This window comes from Xenopus laevis, chromosome 8S (genome assembly GCF_017654675.1).
Source record: "Xenopus laevis strain J_2021 chromosome 8S, Xenopus_laevis_v10.1, whole genome shotgun sequence".
Lineage (NCBI taxonomy): Eukaryota > Metazoa > Chordata > Amphibia > Anura > Pipidae > Xenopus > Xenopus laevis.
The window spans coordinates 31,786,878-31,799,705 of record NC_054386.1 but is presented as its reverse complement, the minus strand read 5'-3'; the positions used below and the strand labels follow the sequence as shown (position 1 = coordinate 31,799,705).

General features: G+C 39.4%; 1 protein-coding gene and 1 long non-coding RNA gene across 2 annotated transcripts; both read right to left on the bottom strand.

The window, feature by feature from the left end:
• Nucleotides 1-3,143: 3,143 nt before the first annotated feature.
• On the bottom strand, nucleotides 3,144-7,142 carry LOC121397668 (posterior protein-like). The gene has a single exon (XM_041574768.1). The coding sequence runs from the start codon at nucleotides 6,925-6,927 to the stop codon at nucleotides 5,260-5,262; it is 1,668 nt and encodes a 555-aa protein (XP_041430702.1). The 5' UTR covers nucleotides 6,928-7,142; the 3' UTR covers nucleotides 3,144-5,259.
• LOC121397669 lies at nucleotides 3,144-12,188 on the bottom strand. The gene is made up of 2 exons (XR_005963816.1): nucleotides 7,141-12,188; nucleotides 3,144-5,143 (listed from the first exon to the last, which is right to left on the bottom strand). It is a non-coding gene; the product is annotated as an uncharacterized LOC121397669 (long non-coding RNA).
• Nucleotides 12,189-12,828: the final 640 nt, after the last annotated feature.

The following is a 12,828-nucleotide window of genomic DNA, read 5'->3' as shown; positions in this document are numbered from 1 at the left end:
AACTTCTGCTCGGCACTTCAAAGGGGAATCAAGAAACCTCTCCAACCACATCTCCTTTTGAGGTTTTAACGAGGAAAGCGATTTAATATTCACAAGAAAACCCTGAAGGTATTGGATCTTTTATGTGAAGGCTTTTTTGGACAAACGTTTGATAAAGTAGGAAATAGACTATTATACACCGAGAGTCATTCTTTAATATTGCCTCGAGCTACTGTAAATGTTCACTTTGTACCAAATCTGACTTTTTCTCCCCCCCTCCTCATTCTTATTGGATGGCCATGAATATGGCAATGGGCAGAGACATATTTGCAATAACCAGATGCTGGATCTCACGTAAGGGTGTCACACCTGTCAAACTGTCAGTGTCAGACGAATGTAAGCACTGAATGCAGGTTGGGACACAGCATGTTGCATTTTTCCTGCATTTCCGGCACTTACATGCATCTGTGTGAGTACTGCCGCATTGAAAATAATTTGTGTCTACTCCTGTGCTCGCCTGTGTCTGAACACATAAAACTGGAACGCAGGGGAGCGCAGCTTCAAGCGCCCGTGAGTAAGGGCCCTTAGGCAGCTGTCTGGTTGCTAGGCTCCAAATTATCCTAGCAACCAGGCAGTGGTTTAAACGAGAATCTAGAATATGAATAGGAGGGGGTCTGAATAAAAAAATAACAATAAAATTGCAGCCTCAAGGAGCATTAGTGGGTAGGGTTGCCAACAGTCCGGATTTGACCTGGACAGCCCGGTTTTCAGAAAGGCTGCCGGATCAAGACAGTCAGCCCGGTTTTCCAAATAAGGAAAACTGGGCAGGATCTCCCTTAATTGATAGGGACAGCCAATCACTGATCGCCACGCCATCGCCCTACCCCATGATGTTCAGCGGCGATTCTGACTAAGGAGCCGCCTGAGGCGGCTCCTGCAATGCCGCCCCCCCTCACCAACTTACGCGTCGGGAGGGGAGGCAGAAACACTATTGCGGAGAGCGCAATTGCGCTCTCTCGCAATAGTACAGCCGAATTTCCGGTTCAAAAACCGGAAATTCGGCTCTTAAAGGTGCAGGAGCAGCTTTTTGCCGCCCCTGGAATCCTTTCAGGCGCTGCCGCCTGAGGCGAGCGGCTCAGCTCGCCTCATTGGCGGCGCGCCCCTGATGATGTTGCTCGCTCCTCCCGCAAAGTCGCTGACCTGCCCCTCGGACATCATGGCTCTACCCCCTGCCCGGAACATGGGTCACTGAAAGGTGGAAATCCTACTGCCTGGGTCAGTGAAAGCTGGAAAGCAGGAGTGTAACTACAGAAGAAGCAGACCCTGTGACTGCAGGGGGGCCCAGGGACATAATTAAAGAGCAATTTCAACATATATTTGTAAAAAAGGACAACCTCTGGATATGTTGGGGGCCATTAAATGAATTTGCTGTGGGGCCTAGTAACGTATGCCAATGCTGGAAAAAGTTAGCAAATAATCCAAACACTACAAAAAAGAATGCAGAATGCTGATATCACTGTAAAAGGTGGTTTATATCTGTCTTTAAAGGAAAACAAAACCACTTTATTCCAGTTTGACCCCTGGCAGTGAGTGTTATATTATATATTACACAGGTATAGGATCCGTTATCTGGAAACCTGTTATCCAGAAAGCTCCGAATTATGGAAAGGCTGTCTCCCATAGACTCAATTTTATCCAAATAATCCAAATTTTTAAATCTGATTTCCTTTTTCTCTGTAATAATAAAACAGTTGCTTGTACTTGATCCCAACTAAGATATAATGAATCCTTATTGCAAGCAAAACCAGCCTATTGGGTTTATTAAATGTTATATGAGTTTCTAATAGACTTAAGGTATGAACATCCAAAATACAGAAAGATCTGTTATCCGGAAAACCCCAGGTCCAATGCATTCTAGATTACAGGTCCCATACCTGTACATAAAACACTAATCTCTAAATTTGGACCGTTCTGTCTGTTGCAGCCATGTCAGTCTCTACCCAGTCCTACTGTCAACTGTGTGTGTTCTCCCCAATAAATATTTCAGAGAATGTGGGGGTTGGGGGCAAATAGATCCCATTGGTCATAGAAAGCAAAAGTGCTTAATTTCCAAGGGTTTTGATAAAAAGCAAACAATGAGAACAAACAGCCGTGTGAGTCTGGATTATGCCGAGTCTGCAATATGTTATTATGAATAGAACAGCAATGTATACAGTGTAGTCATAAATTTGTATTTACCCCCAAACCTGCGATACCAGGCAGGGGAATAAGGTTAGATTTGGGGGTTGTTAGGTAAAAGGCAGGGGTAAAAGGGGGGCAAGGTCAATGACATAAATGGTCAGGCTAAGTAGGATTATGGGGGTTTGTAGATACTCTGAAAGCATGTATACTGGGGTTGATTGGGAGAAGAATGATAGGGAATAAGAAATTTACTAGCAAAGACGTTGCCCGTTGATTTTTAATACCAACGCGCTGTTGCAGATGTAACACAAAGTGCAACCAATAAAAATGAGTTCATTAAAAAAACACATCACCAGAGATGTCATGGGGCTCATGCTCCTGGCCTACCCCCAGAAACTTGTTGGAAACAGCTTGCACTCAGGCTACAGACTAGGCAACTTAAGCTGGTCATACATGGCTACATTTGGGCATCTCCCCAATTTGTTGGATCAAACAGTGAGTGCACGATGCATCAGCAGACGAGGAAGTGAAGAAGAGTAGCAGCTCCTCATCACTTTCAGTCGTTTAAGCTATTGGCTGGAATGGTATTGCCAATCTATAAGATAGAGTAGAATATATATATATATATATATATATATATATATATATATATATATATATATATATATATATATATATATATATATATATATATAGTCAAACACAAGAGTCCTCTGCACTCGGTATATATATATATATATATGCAGACAGAGTGGACAAGCTGGAACAGATCTCCGATGACCACACTGTGGCCTTACAGGAGGATCAGAAACAGCTGGCGATCCACCAAGATCAGATAACGCAGTTGGAAAACAAAGTGGAAGACTTGGAGAACTGCTCAAGGAGAGGTAATTTGCGGTCAGGGGGGTCCCCAAAACCATAACAGACATGTTGGATCTGCTCTATTTTGAGGTGCCAGGCTAATGACTTGAGGCAGAGTGATCTTTAAATAAGTGGTATTTATTTACAAAGGAACTAAAAGGTATTACATAAAAAGGGAACTAACTAACATGGAGGGAGGTAGAAAGGGATAGGGAAGGATGCAATGGAAGGGAGTTGAAAGTGACTAACTAACAAGGGATTTACAATGCTCTTTATATACACATAAGGAAGACCATTCAAACAAGCATACTACACTTTTCCCAGGATAGCCACACCCAAAAGACAGTCCCAGCCAATCAAGTCGATGTCATATGATGAGCCATGGAAACCTCCAAGTTAGTAGCGTCCTGTAGATGGCAGTGTAGATCAACTAATGATGTTTAAGATGTCCTGTGGGTGGCAGTGTTGCACAGACAGTCACTTCCATATCTGACATTTGTTCCCAAGGTCTGAAACCTGTTCTGACACCTTGAGGGTGTAAACACATATCCTTTCATCCTTTGTTGTTGGGATCCTCCCATGCCATTCATTGACTTTGTTGTTTCCTCACCCGAGGCCGGGTCTATGGACTCCTCTCTTTGTCCATGATAGCTGTTCCTCATTTATACAACAGTGTTAGGAGATAGATATGAAGGCAATCACCTTTTACGACAGGATAGTCTTTGTTCTGTCAGTCTTTGCGTCTGTGTTTATAGTGTACACTGCCCTGAGCCCAGAGTCACTGTTAATTCTTTACCTCACTTAGTTATGGGATATGAGATATGAGATATTACATTCCCCCATTTGTGTCTGAAGGACACACCATGAAAGCATTGGAAGAACCTCTTCGGACTTGTGGCTATATCGGTGTAACATCCTTGGGCAGGGAACAGACAACATTGCACCATTCACTCTCATTCACACATGATAAGATACAAGGCAATAACATAGGTTGTCAATACCACCAAACACTGCACCTTATATATACATGTACATTCCATGTAGCATAACACCAAATTAAACTCTGTATAATACAGACATTTGTTTGCTAGTCTGCATATTCTTAAATTAATGTTATTTTTATCTGCATAATGCCTTCTAACTTTATATGCAAATGCACTATGTATAACCAACGAAACACATCATTAACTAAAACATAAATAACATACTTATATTGCTATATATATATATACACATAAACATACTTATTCTAAGAAGAAAGTTGTGCCCTATGTATTCCATTTAACCTGAACAATGTGTGAGTAATGCTGTTCTGAAACCTGTCTTAATAAAATTTAAAAGTTCTAAACACATTTGCCCTTCAAAACATAACCAAACTCAGTTGATCCAGGGCCCACATTTTGTTTTCTATGTAGTTTCATGGATCCTGGAAATAAAAGAGCAAGAGCAGGACCATATGCTTAGCATTATTATCTGTTCAGTACATTCAGTTAAAAAAATAATATAAAATGATATAAAATGAAAGCTGCAAAAAAACAAAAATAACAATAAAAAAATTGTAAAAACATTTTCATGTATCTACTGCATCTTTTGATGGGCTTTAGGAAAGAAAAACTATGATCACCCCCCATTTGGTACCGAAAAACGTAGGTACCATTAAATTCAAAATTACACGGTCTGCTATTTTAAGCAGTGTTTTGATAAAACAATGAAGGTACTAATACTGTATACAAACTAACACAAAACACTAAACAGAGACAACATGTAAAACAAAGATAAACACATTTACATTTAACAACACAAATAAATGAACAAAAACAAATACCTGTGGACAATAAAGTTAATAATATACCAAGGACACCAGTATTGTGAAGAGATGTTATTGAGTTTAAATATTGTTTTTTAAATTGTTTGCAAACAATTATTTTACTATTGAGCTCATTGATTGTACCACGTGGTTTTAAAAACAGTTATCCAGTTAATCAGGGTTATTTAGTGTAAGACACAAAGTCATCAGGTGCTAAAACAAATCTACAACCTGTTGAAACAAAAATCAATTTTAAAATCACAGTATCTTCTTCATTTTACAGGATAAATGGACAATCGTTCTTCCACTAGTACTCTGAAAAAGAAACATACATATAATTAATATACATAACATTACAAATAACATAGTACATATCCATTATACAGTGGTCATGGCCATATCTAGTTTTAATTCCATCACATTCCTTGTAATTAGAAAACAGGCATATATGTGTTTGGTACACCCTGGGCAAACTGTGCTAAATTGGCCATTAGCATTTGCATAGCAATGTGAGACCAGCTGCTGTAAAGCCACAGTGGAATGTTCACCCAAGGCATAAAGGGTGGGGCAGTTGTCCCTTCTTTTCCTGTTTTACAGGGAGGTGTGTGAAATTCCCTTTTGGGCTCATTTTGGCTCTCTTTTTGATCTCCTGCACTATTGGAACCTGTGTCTATGTTATCAGAGGAGACAACTGTTTCAGGCTCTGAGGGAGGGCTATGGTCTAGGAGATAATCATTTAGATTTTCCTGTGCATCCCCCTCTTGTCTCTGTATTGAATGGATTGGATAAGTATCATGCTGATTGGCAGAAGTTCTGCAAAATCGAGCAATATGACCATACTTACCACAACTGTAACATTTCCGTGGAAATCTCCTGCTTTGGTTGTTTTTAGAAGCAACAGAAATATGTCTCTGGAATTCAAAAGACTCCTGAGACCAATCCCTAAGTGTATTTATAAAGTTGTTGTATGAGGTGGCATACCTAAGGGCAGTTCTTGTGTTGTAATCAACATTACATTTATTTGCCATTGAGTAGAGGAAATTGGGCTCATCTGGCAACATATCAGGGCAGTTGAATACAACTTTATATAGGGAGAGATAATCAGTGCAAAATAACATTGGATCATCTCCTTTCCTATACCTTGCATTCTCCAATGCATTTGTACCTCTTATATCACGCCCACCCAAAATCCTTTGCAACTCTCTTAACCTTTCAGTGGTACTTCCCCAATTTTCATTGATATTGGACAATGTCCCAATGTGCTTACCAACCGGAGGCCTAAGTTCTGCAGCCAACTGATATGGGAGCCATGCTCTAAGCAAGGCACATGCATCTTTATTTCCAAGGTTATATTGTTTCACCACGGCTTCTAATTTATTGTAAAGGCTAATAGGGGATAAATTAGTGTCAAACTTTCCCAATATCTGGGTCAAACTTATAACCTCTTGTATTTTCAGTGCTGAGTTTGAATGAATATTATTATCAGTTGGCACATATGTATTATTGATTCGTTGTCTGGCACATTCTGATTGGGGGCTAAAGAGAGTTGGACTAGGTAATGTTTGTGGTCTTATACCTTGTTCTCCATCTTTTATCTCTTGCTCAGTAACAGGGCAGACACTTACTGGGACATTTAGTTCATATCCAGCCTTGCTTTCTAAAGATATCACCTCTTGTTCTCTGAGCCTGCACCTCTCCTCACAATCCTTCAACTTTTCTTCTAACAAATCATTCTGTTTGGCTAACAGTTCTACCTTCTCCCTCAGTTCTTCTAATTCTGAAATATGCTCTTCTGAAGTGCTAGCTGCTACAATAAGTGACTCACCAAACTTTTCCAAGTCTTCTCTAAACTGGACCTTCTCATTTCTCCACTGTTCTGCCTTATTCTCAGCAATAACTTTCATCTTTAATAATGCTAATATTTCATTGGCCATTTTAATTTTCTTTACCATTTTTGCAAGATGATTACATTTTACTTTATTGTTGTAACTTTGACACTGTGTCAGTAGACTTTTAAACTGATGTGTCAAAGACTCATCTGCACATGAATTGTAATCAGCTGAAGCATATTTGTTTACATATCTTTCAACAAATTCCATGTTTACAACAAACAATACACACTACAAACAATTACTTACACAAACAAAACACTAAACTTCACAACAACAACAAACTATACCTTAGTTTCTACACAATAACTGACCTTACTACCTTACTTAAAGTGTTCCTTAACTTCTTTCCACTAAAAAAAACAGAAACGTTTCTAATACAATAACTTCAGTTAAAATTAGATAAAAGAAACATATACTTACCTGTGTTAGGCTCCAGGCTTTCTTTTCTGGTCAGACCTTTAACGCGTCAGTCTCAGGCTTCTCAAATCTTCTCAGCCAAGCAGATTCCTTTTCCTTACGATGATGGGTTTAGTTGAAATCGTCCCATCTGGGGTGCCAATATGTTGGATCTGCTCTATTTTGAGGTGCCAGGCTAATGACTTGAGGCAGAGTGATCTTTAAATAAGTGGTATTTATTTACAAAGGAACTAAAAGGTATTACATAAAAAGGGAACTAACTAACATGGAGGGAGGTAGAAAGGGATAGGGAAGGATGCAATGGAAGGGAGTTGAAAGTGACTAACTAACAAGGGATTTACAATGCTCTTTATATACACATAAGGAAGACCATTCAAACAAGCATACTACACTTTTCCCAGGATAGCCACACCCAAAAGACAGTCCCAGCCAATCAAGTCGATGCTTTACCTCACTTAGTTATGGGATATGAGATATGAGATATTACAAGACATAACACAATTAATGGCAGGGGTGCTGCAACAATTACTCCCCGACCTTCAGAGAAACAACTCTATATTGAGCATATACACAGGGCCTTAGGCCGCCCACGCAATCCAAACATTCCAAGAGACATAGTACTGAAACGGCATCATGTGGAAATGAGAGACCTAGCTCTACAAGCGGCTAGGGAATTAAGCAGTGACACGCTGCCCCACAATATACAGCTAGGAAGCCAAGACGGATACAGTAATCATGCAGGGGTGAGGGTAAGCAAACCTATCCACCCAACCCTGGCATAAAAATGCCTAATGTCCACTTCAGTAATAACATTTTTGGACTATGTTCCCCCTCAACACCATCTGAACCTGGGGATGCGGGATACTGCCCCCCCCCCACAGAGCACCTTTCTTCTACTCCCCCTCCGAGCCAGGAGGTTACCAGTGAAGTCACAGTGCTCGTCTGAAGTGTTTACACACTACGTCTTATTTTTTGAAGTTAATATTCATGTTTATACTCTTTTCATTATTTATTACTTTGTTTTTATGCTTTACTATTACTTTGTTTTTGTGCGGTGGGGATCATGTATTTTGTACTAATGCATATACAATGTTGGGAATGGAGAGGATTAAGGTGGAGACTTGGGACCCTTAAAATGTTAAACAATTATAGCAATGCCAGACAGATTTTTAAAGTTATCTATAGCAATATTGGAATAACTCTTAAGTTTATAAATGTCAATTAAAATTATATCACAGAACACACAGGGTCTCAACTCCCCAACGAAACGGCAGGCAGCTATCACCAGATATATTATGTGTACAGGAAACGCACTTTACTTTGACTTCCTTCCCTAAATTCTACCACAAAAACTTTTCCAGGTTCTTTCTCTCCTATACAACACGTAAGCATGATTAGCCATATTTCTTCACAACAAGTTTCCATTTAACATCACAAAGACCATCCTCGGTCAATATATCATACTTTTGGGAACACTATACGGCACACCCTATACTATTGTCTCCACTTATGCTCCTAATGATTCACCGCTCCCCGTCTTTTAAAACATTTTGAGTAAACTAGCAACCCTCCCAAAAGCGAGAATTGTGTGGGCAGGAGTCTTTAATTTTTCTTTTAACTATGCCTTAGATAGGACCTCAGAGATTGATACAACAAAATACAAAAAAATTACAAAACAGGTTGAGAGTCTCCTGCACACACATGGCATGACGGACTCATGGAGAGAGGCTAATGATAACAAAGGGGGATATACACACTATTCGCATGTACACCATAGTTAATCCAGGATAGATTATATTTTAATCAACAATCAAGATGCCTCTAGGATAATAGATTCCAAAATACTCCACTGTGCTTGGTCAGATAATGATCTTTTGTTGACAATACTGGATTTGCAGACCTCCTCTACAATACGACCAAATTGGAGATTAAACGAGAGTTCATTAGCTGATCCTGAATGCATCAATCAAATAACAAAAGAATTAAAGCAATTTATGAAAGAGAACTCAACACCTGAATCATCTCCAGCTTGGGTATGGGTAGCACACAAGGCGTATATCAGGGGATGTCTGATCCAATATGCAGCTAAAAAAAAGCATGAAAGCTTACAAACATTGACCCTCCTTGATACCCTCGAAAAGTCTTATAGATCCCACTCTAACCCCAGAACTAGATGGATTATAGAAGAAACTAAGCAAAAAATAAAAGCATGCCAAATATATACCGCCTAACAGTCCATTTGCAAGACCAACCATAAATTTTATCTATATGCTAATGAACCTGATAGAATGCTGGAAAATATATTAAAGGCCCATAACAAGCAAAACTCCATCCACAAAATTAGGCAACCAGATGGTCGCATTACCTCTGATCCAGATGCTATTGCTTCAACTTTCCAGACTAATTATCAACAGTTATATGACTCCACACACCAATTAGACAATAAAGCTTTACACATGTATATTAAGAAACATGCCCCGACGCCTTTGACACAAAAGATGAAATCTGTACTAGAAGAAGATAAACATTTGAAATCAAACAAAGCCCCAGGTCCTGATGGATTCTCTTCCCTTTTCTATAAAGAATTTCAAACTCAATTTATCCCACATTTACAAAAACTTTTCCAACACATCACAACTGGCCAACCCCTACCCCCAGAAATTAATGAAGCTAAAGTGACAGTGATACCAAAACCGAATAAGGACCATTTATCCCCCAAAAACTATAGGCCAATATCACTCTTAAATCTGGATATAAAAATATTAGCAACTATCCTAGCAAACCGATTAAACAAAGTATTAAATACAGTTATCCATAAAGACCAGATCGGCTTTATCCCCACCCGACAGGCCCCTGATAATATACGAAAGATCCTTAACATTATAGCTCATGCAAATAAATTTAAACCCCCCTTTGCCTATTAGTGCTCGATATTGAAAAGGCAATCAACACATTAAACTGGCAATACCTCTTCACGTTATTAGAAACAATAGGGATAGGCCCAAACTTTTTGAATTCACTAAAGACATACTACCATTACCCAACTTGATGAATTCTTTAACAGAATTTGTTAGAGTTTCTGGTTTAAATATAAACCCAGATAAATCTGAGCTGCTGCCCTGTAACCTGCCGAAACATGCTATTAAGTTACTGGAACTTAATTTTGGTTTCAAGATACAGTCAGAATATTTTAATAAGACTGAAGAGGGTTTTTTCATGAGTAAAGTATTTACTCACCACATATAGGAAGTGGCCCAGGTGCACCGCCCTGAGCCCTCAGCTTGGGGAGCGGACAACCGTGAATACATCTGATGACAGGCACTCAAATAAAGGCAAATTTGTTACAAACACTTAATCACGAGCCTATGAAACGCGTAAGGCAGAGGACACAATAAATCTTTTCTACTTGATTTCTACAATTCATTGGAAGATTGCCTTTATTTGAGTGCCTGCCATCAGATTTATTCACAGTCAGAATATTTACAATATTTGGGAGTTAAAAATAACTAGTCTACTACCTGCTCTATATAAAGCCAATTTCTAACTTATGTTCAAGTCCTTGACGCAGGATTTACAAAAATGGAATAGACACAGGATCTCTTGGGTCGGCAGGATCCACTGCATCAAAATGGTACTTTTACCTAAAATCCTCTATTTGTTTAGAATGTTACTGATTAAAGTACCATTACAGGACTTATACATGTTACAATCCAAGATTAACACATTTATTTGGCAAAATAAACATCCAAGAATATCCAAACAAACAATGATCTCACATAAAGCCAATGGAGGCCTATCAGTACCCCACCTTGTCAAATACTACTGGTGGCTCGCCTAGTGCAGTTAGCCCCACTACATGCAGGGCCCTTAGCCCCATTATGGGTCCAGATGGAGTATGACTTATTATACCCATATTTATCTCAACAAAGATACCATATCACAAAATATCAAATGCTTCTCCAATAACTATGGAAATGCTACATATGTGGTATGCATTGCAGAGGAGATTTGGCCTAATAGCCACCCCATCACCCTTAACCCCCCTGGCAAACAACCAAGCATTATCTTGGTGGAGCACCAAAGGACTAACCACACTTTAGTCATTAACTAGACATGGGAAACCTTTAATGCCTCAACAACTATGGGACCTCTACGACCCCCCTTATACAAGAAGTATTTCGGACAACACAGTTGGCCCACTTCGCGCAACAACAAGTAAGGCTTGCCAAAGACAACAGCATGAAGTCCACAGCCTTGGAGACCATCTGTAGGCAATGTCCACTTCAACCAGGCATACTCAGCACACTTTACAAAATGTTAAACCAACCTTCACAACAATCCCCAGGGAGAAGGACTTAAATACCACACTTTCAACCCAACAATGGGCTCAATGCAGGCTTACAGCACACAAAGGGAGCACTTATGTGACCATAAGGGAGACGTCTATTAAGTTACTCCATAGGACTTATCTAGTCCCCACAAGACTGAACAAACTATATCCTATGTGCAATCCACAATGCTTTGAGTCTTCCAGACCCAGGAACTGTGTTACATATATGGTGGACCTGCAAGGCTGTATCTCAATTTTGGGATGCAGTAGTCAACCTACTATACAGAGTTCTTCATATGGTATTGTTATTGGGGAAAAAAGCCATACAAATATACAAACTCAGCCCACAGATTATCTTAATGGTGGCGAGGCTCATTATAGCAGCCAACTGGAAAAAAAACAGGAATACCATTGGGGTCCCCTAAATGCAAAAATAATCGGCATTGCCACCAACGAAAAGATTACTTATACCTTGAAAAATGATATGGCGGCCTTTGACAAGATATGGCTTCCTTGGTTAGCTCATGAAAACGACTCTCAGCTCTTCCAGGCCCTACATTAATAATGAAGGGACTATCCCAGAGGACAACCAGTAACTCATATATCCAGAAATCAACATAAATGTAATAATAATGATTCCCCACCGCCTTATGACTAATGTTTTTGCATTGTATGCTAACAGTATACTTTCCCCCTTAACTCCTTTCTTCCCATTATTCCTTTCCCCCCTCTCTTCCCCCCTCTCCCTCCTCCCCCTTCTCGCTCCCCCCCTTCTTTTTTTCCCTATTTTATTCCTCCCTATCTTTTCTACCCCCTTTTTATATAATGTTCATTATCAGGTATGTGTTTACATGTAACCATTGATAAAAGGGTACCGTATGACACGGACTGCTCCACGTCATGTATAATTAAACTCAATAAAACATGTCAGTTTAAAAAAATAAATAAATAAAAGTCCCTTAAAGTAATAAAAATATAATGCAGAGTTGCCATGCACTGGTAAAACGGTAGCATTTGCTTCAGAAACACAACTATAGTTTATATAAACAAGCTGCTGTGTAGCCATGGGGGCAGCCATTCAAGCACAGGATACCCAGTAGATAACAGATAAGTACTACTATAGTTTATATAAACAAGCTGCTGTGTAGTCATGGGGGCAGCCATGAGAAAAAGCTCAGGTTACACAGCAGATAAGCTCTGTAGAACATAATGGTGTTATCTGTTATCCACTATTTAACCTGTGCCATATAGCCTTTTTTTTAATTTCCACCATTGCTAAAAAGCAGCTTGTTTATATGAACTATATTAGTGTTTCAGATCAGTTTTACCAGCACAGGGCAACAGTGCATGATATTTTTATT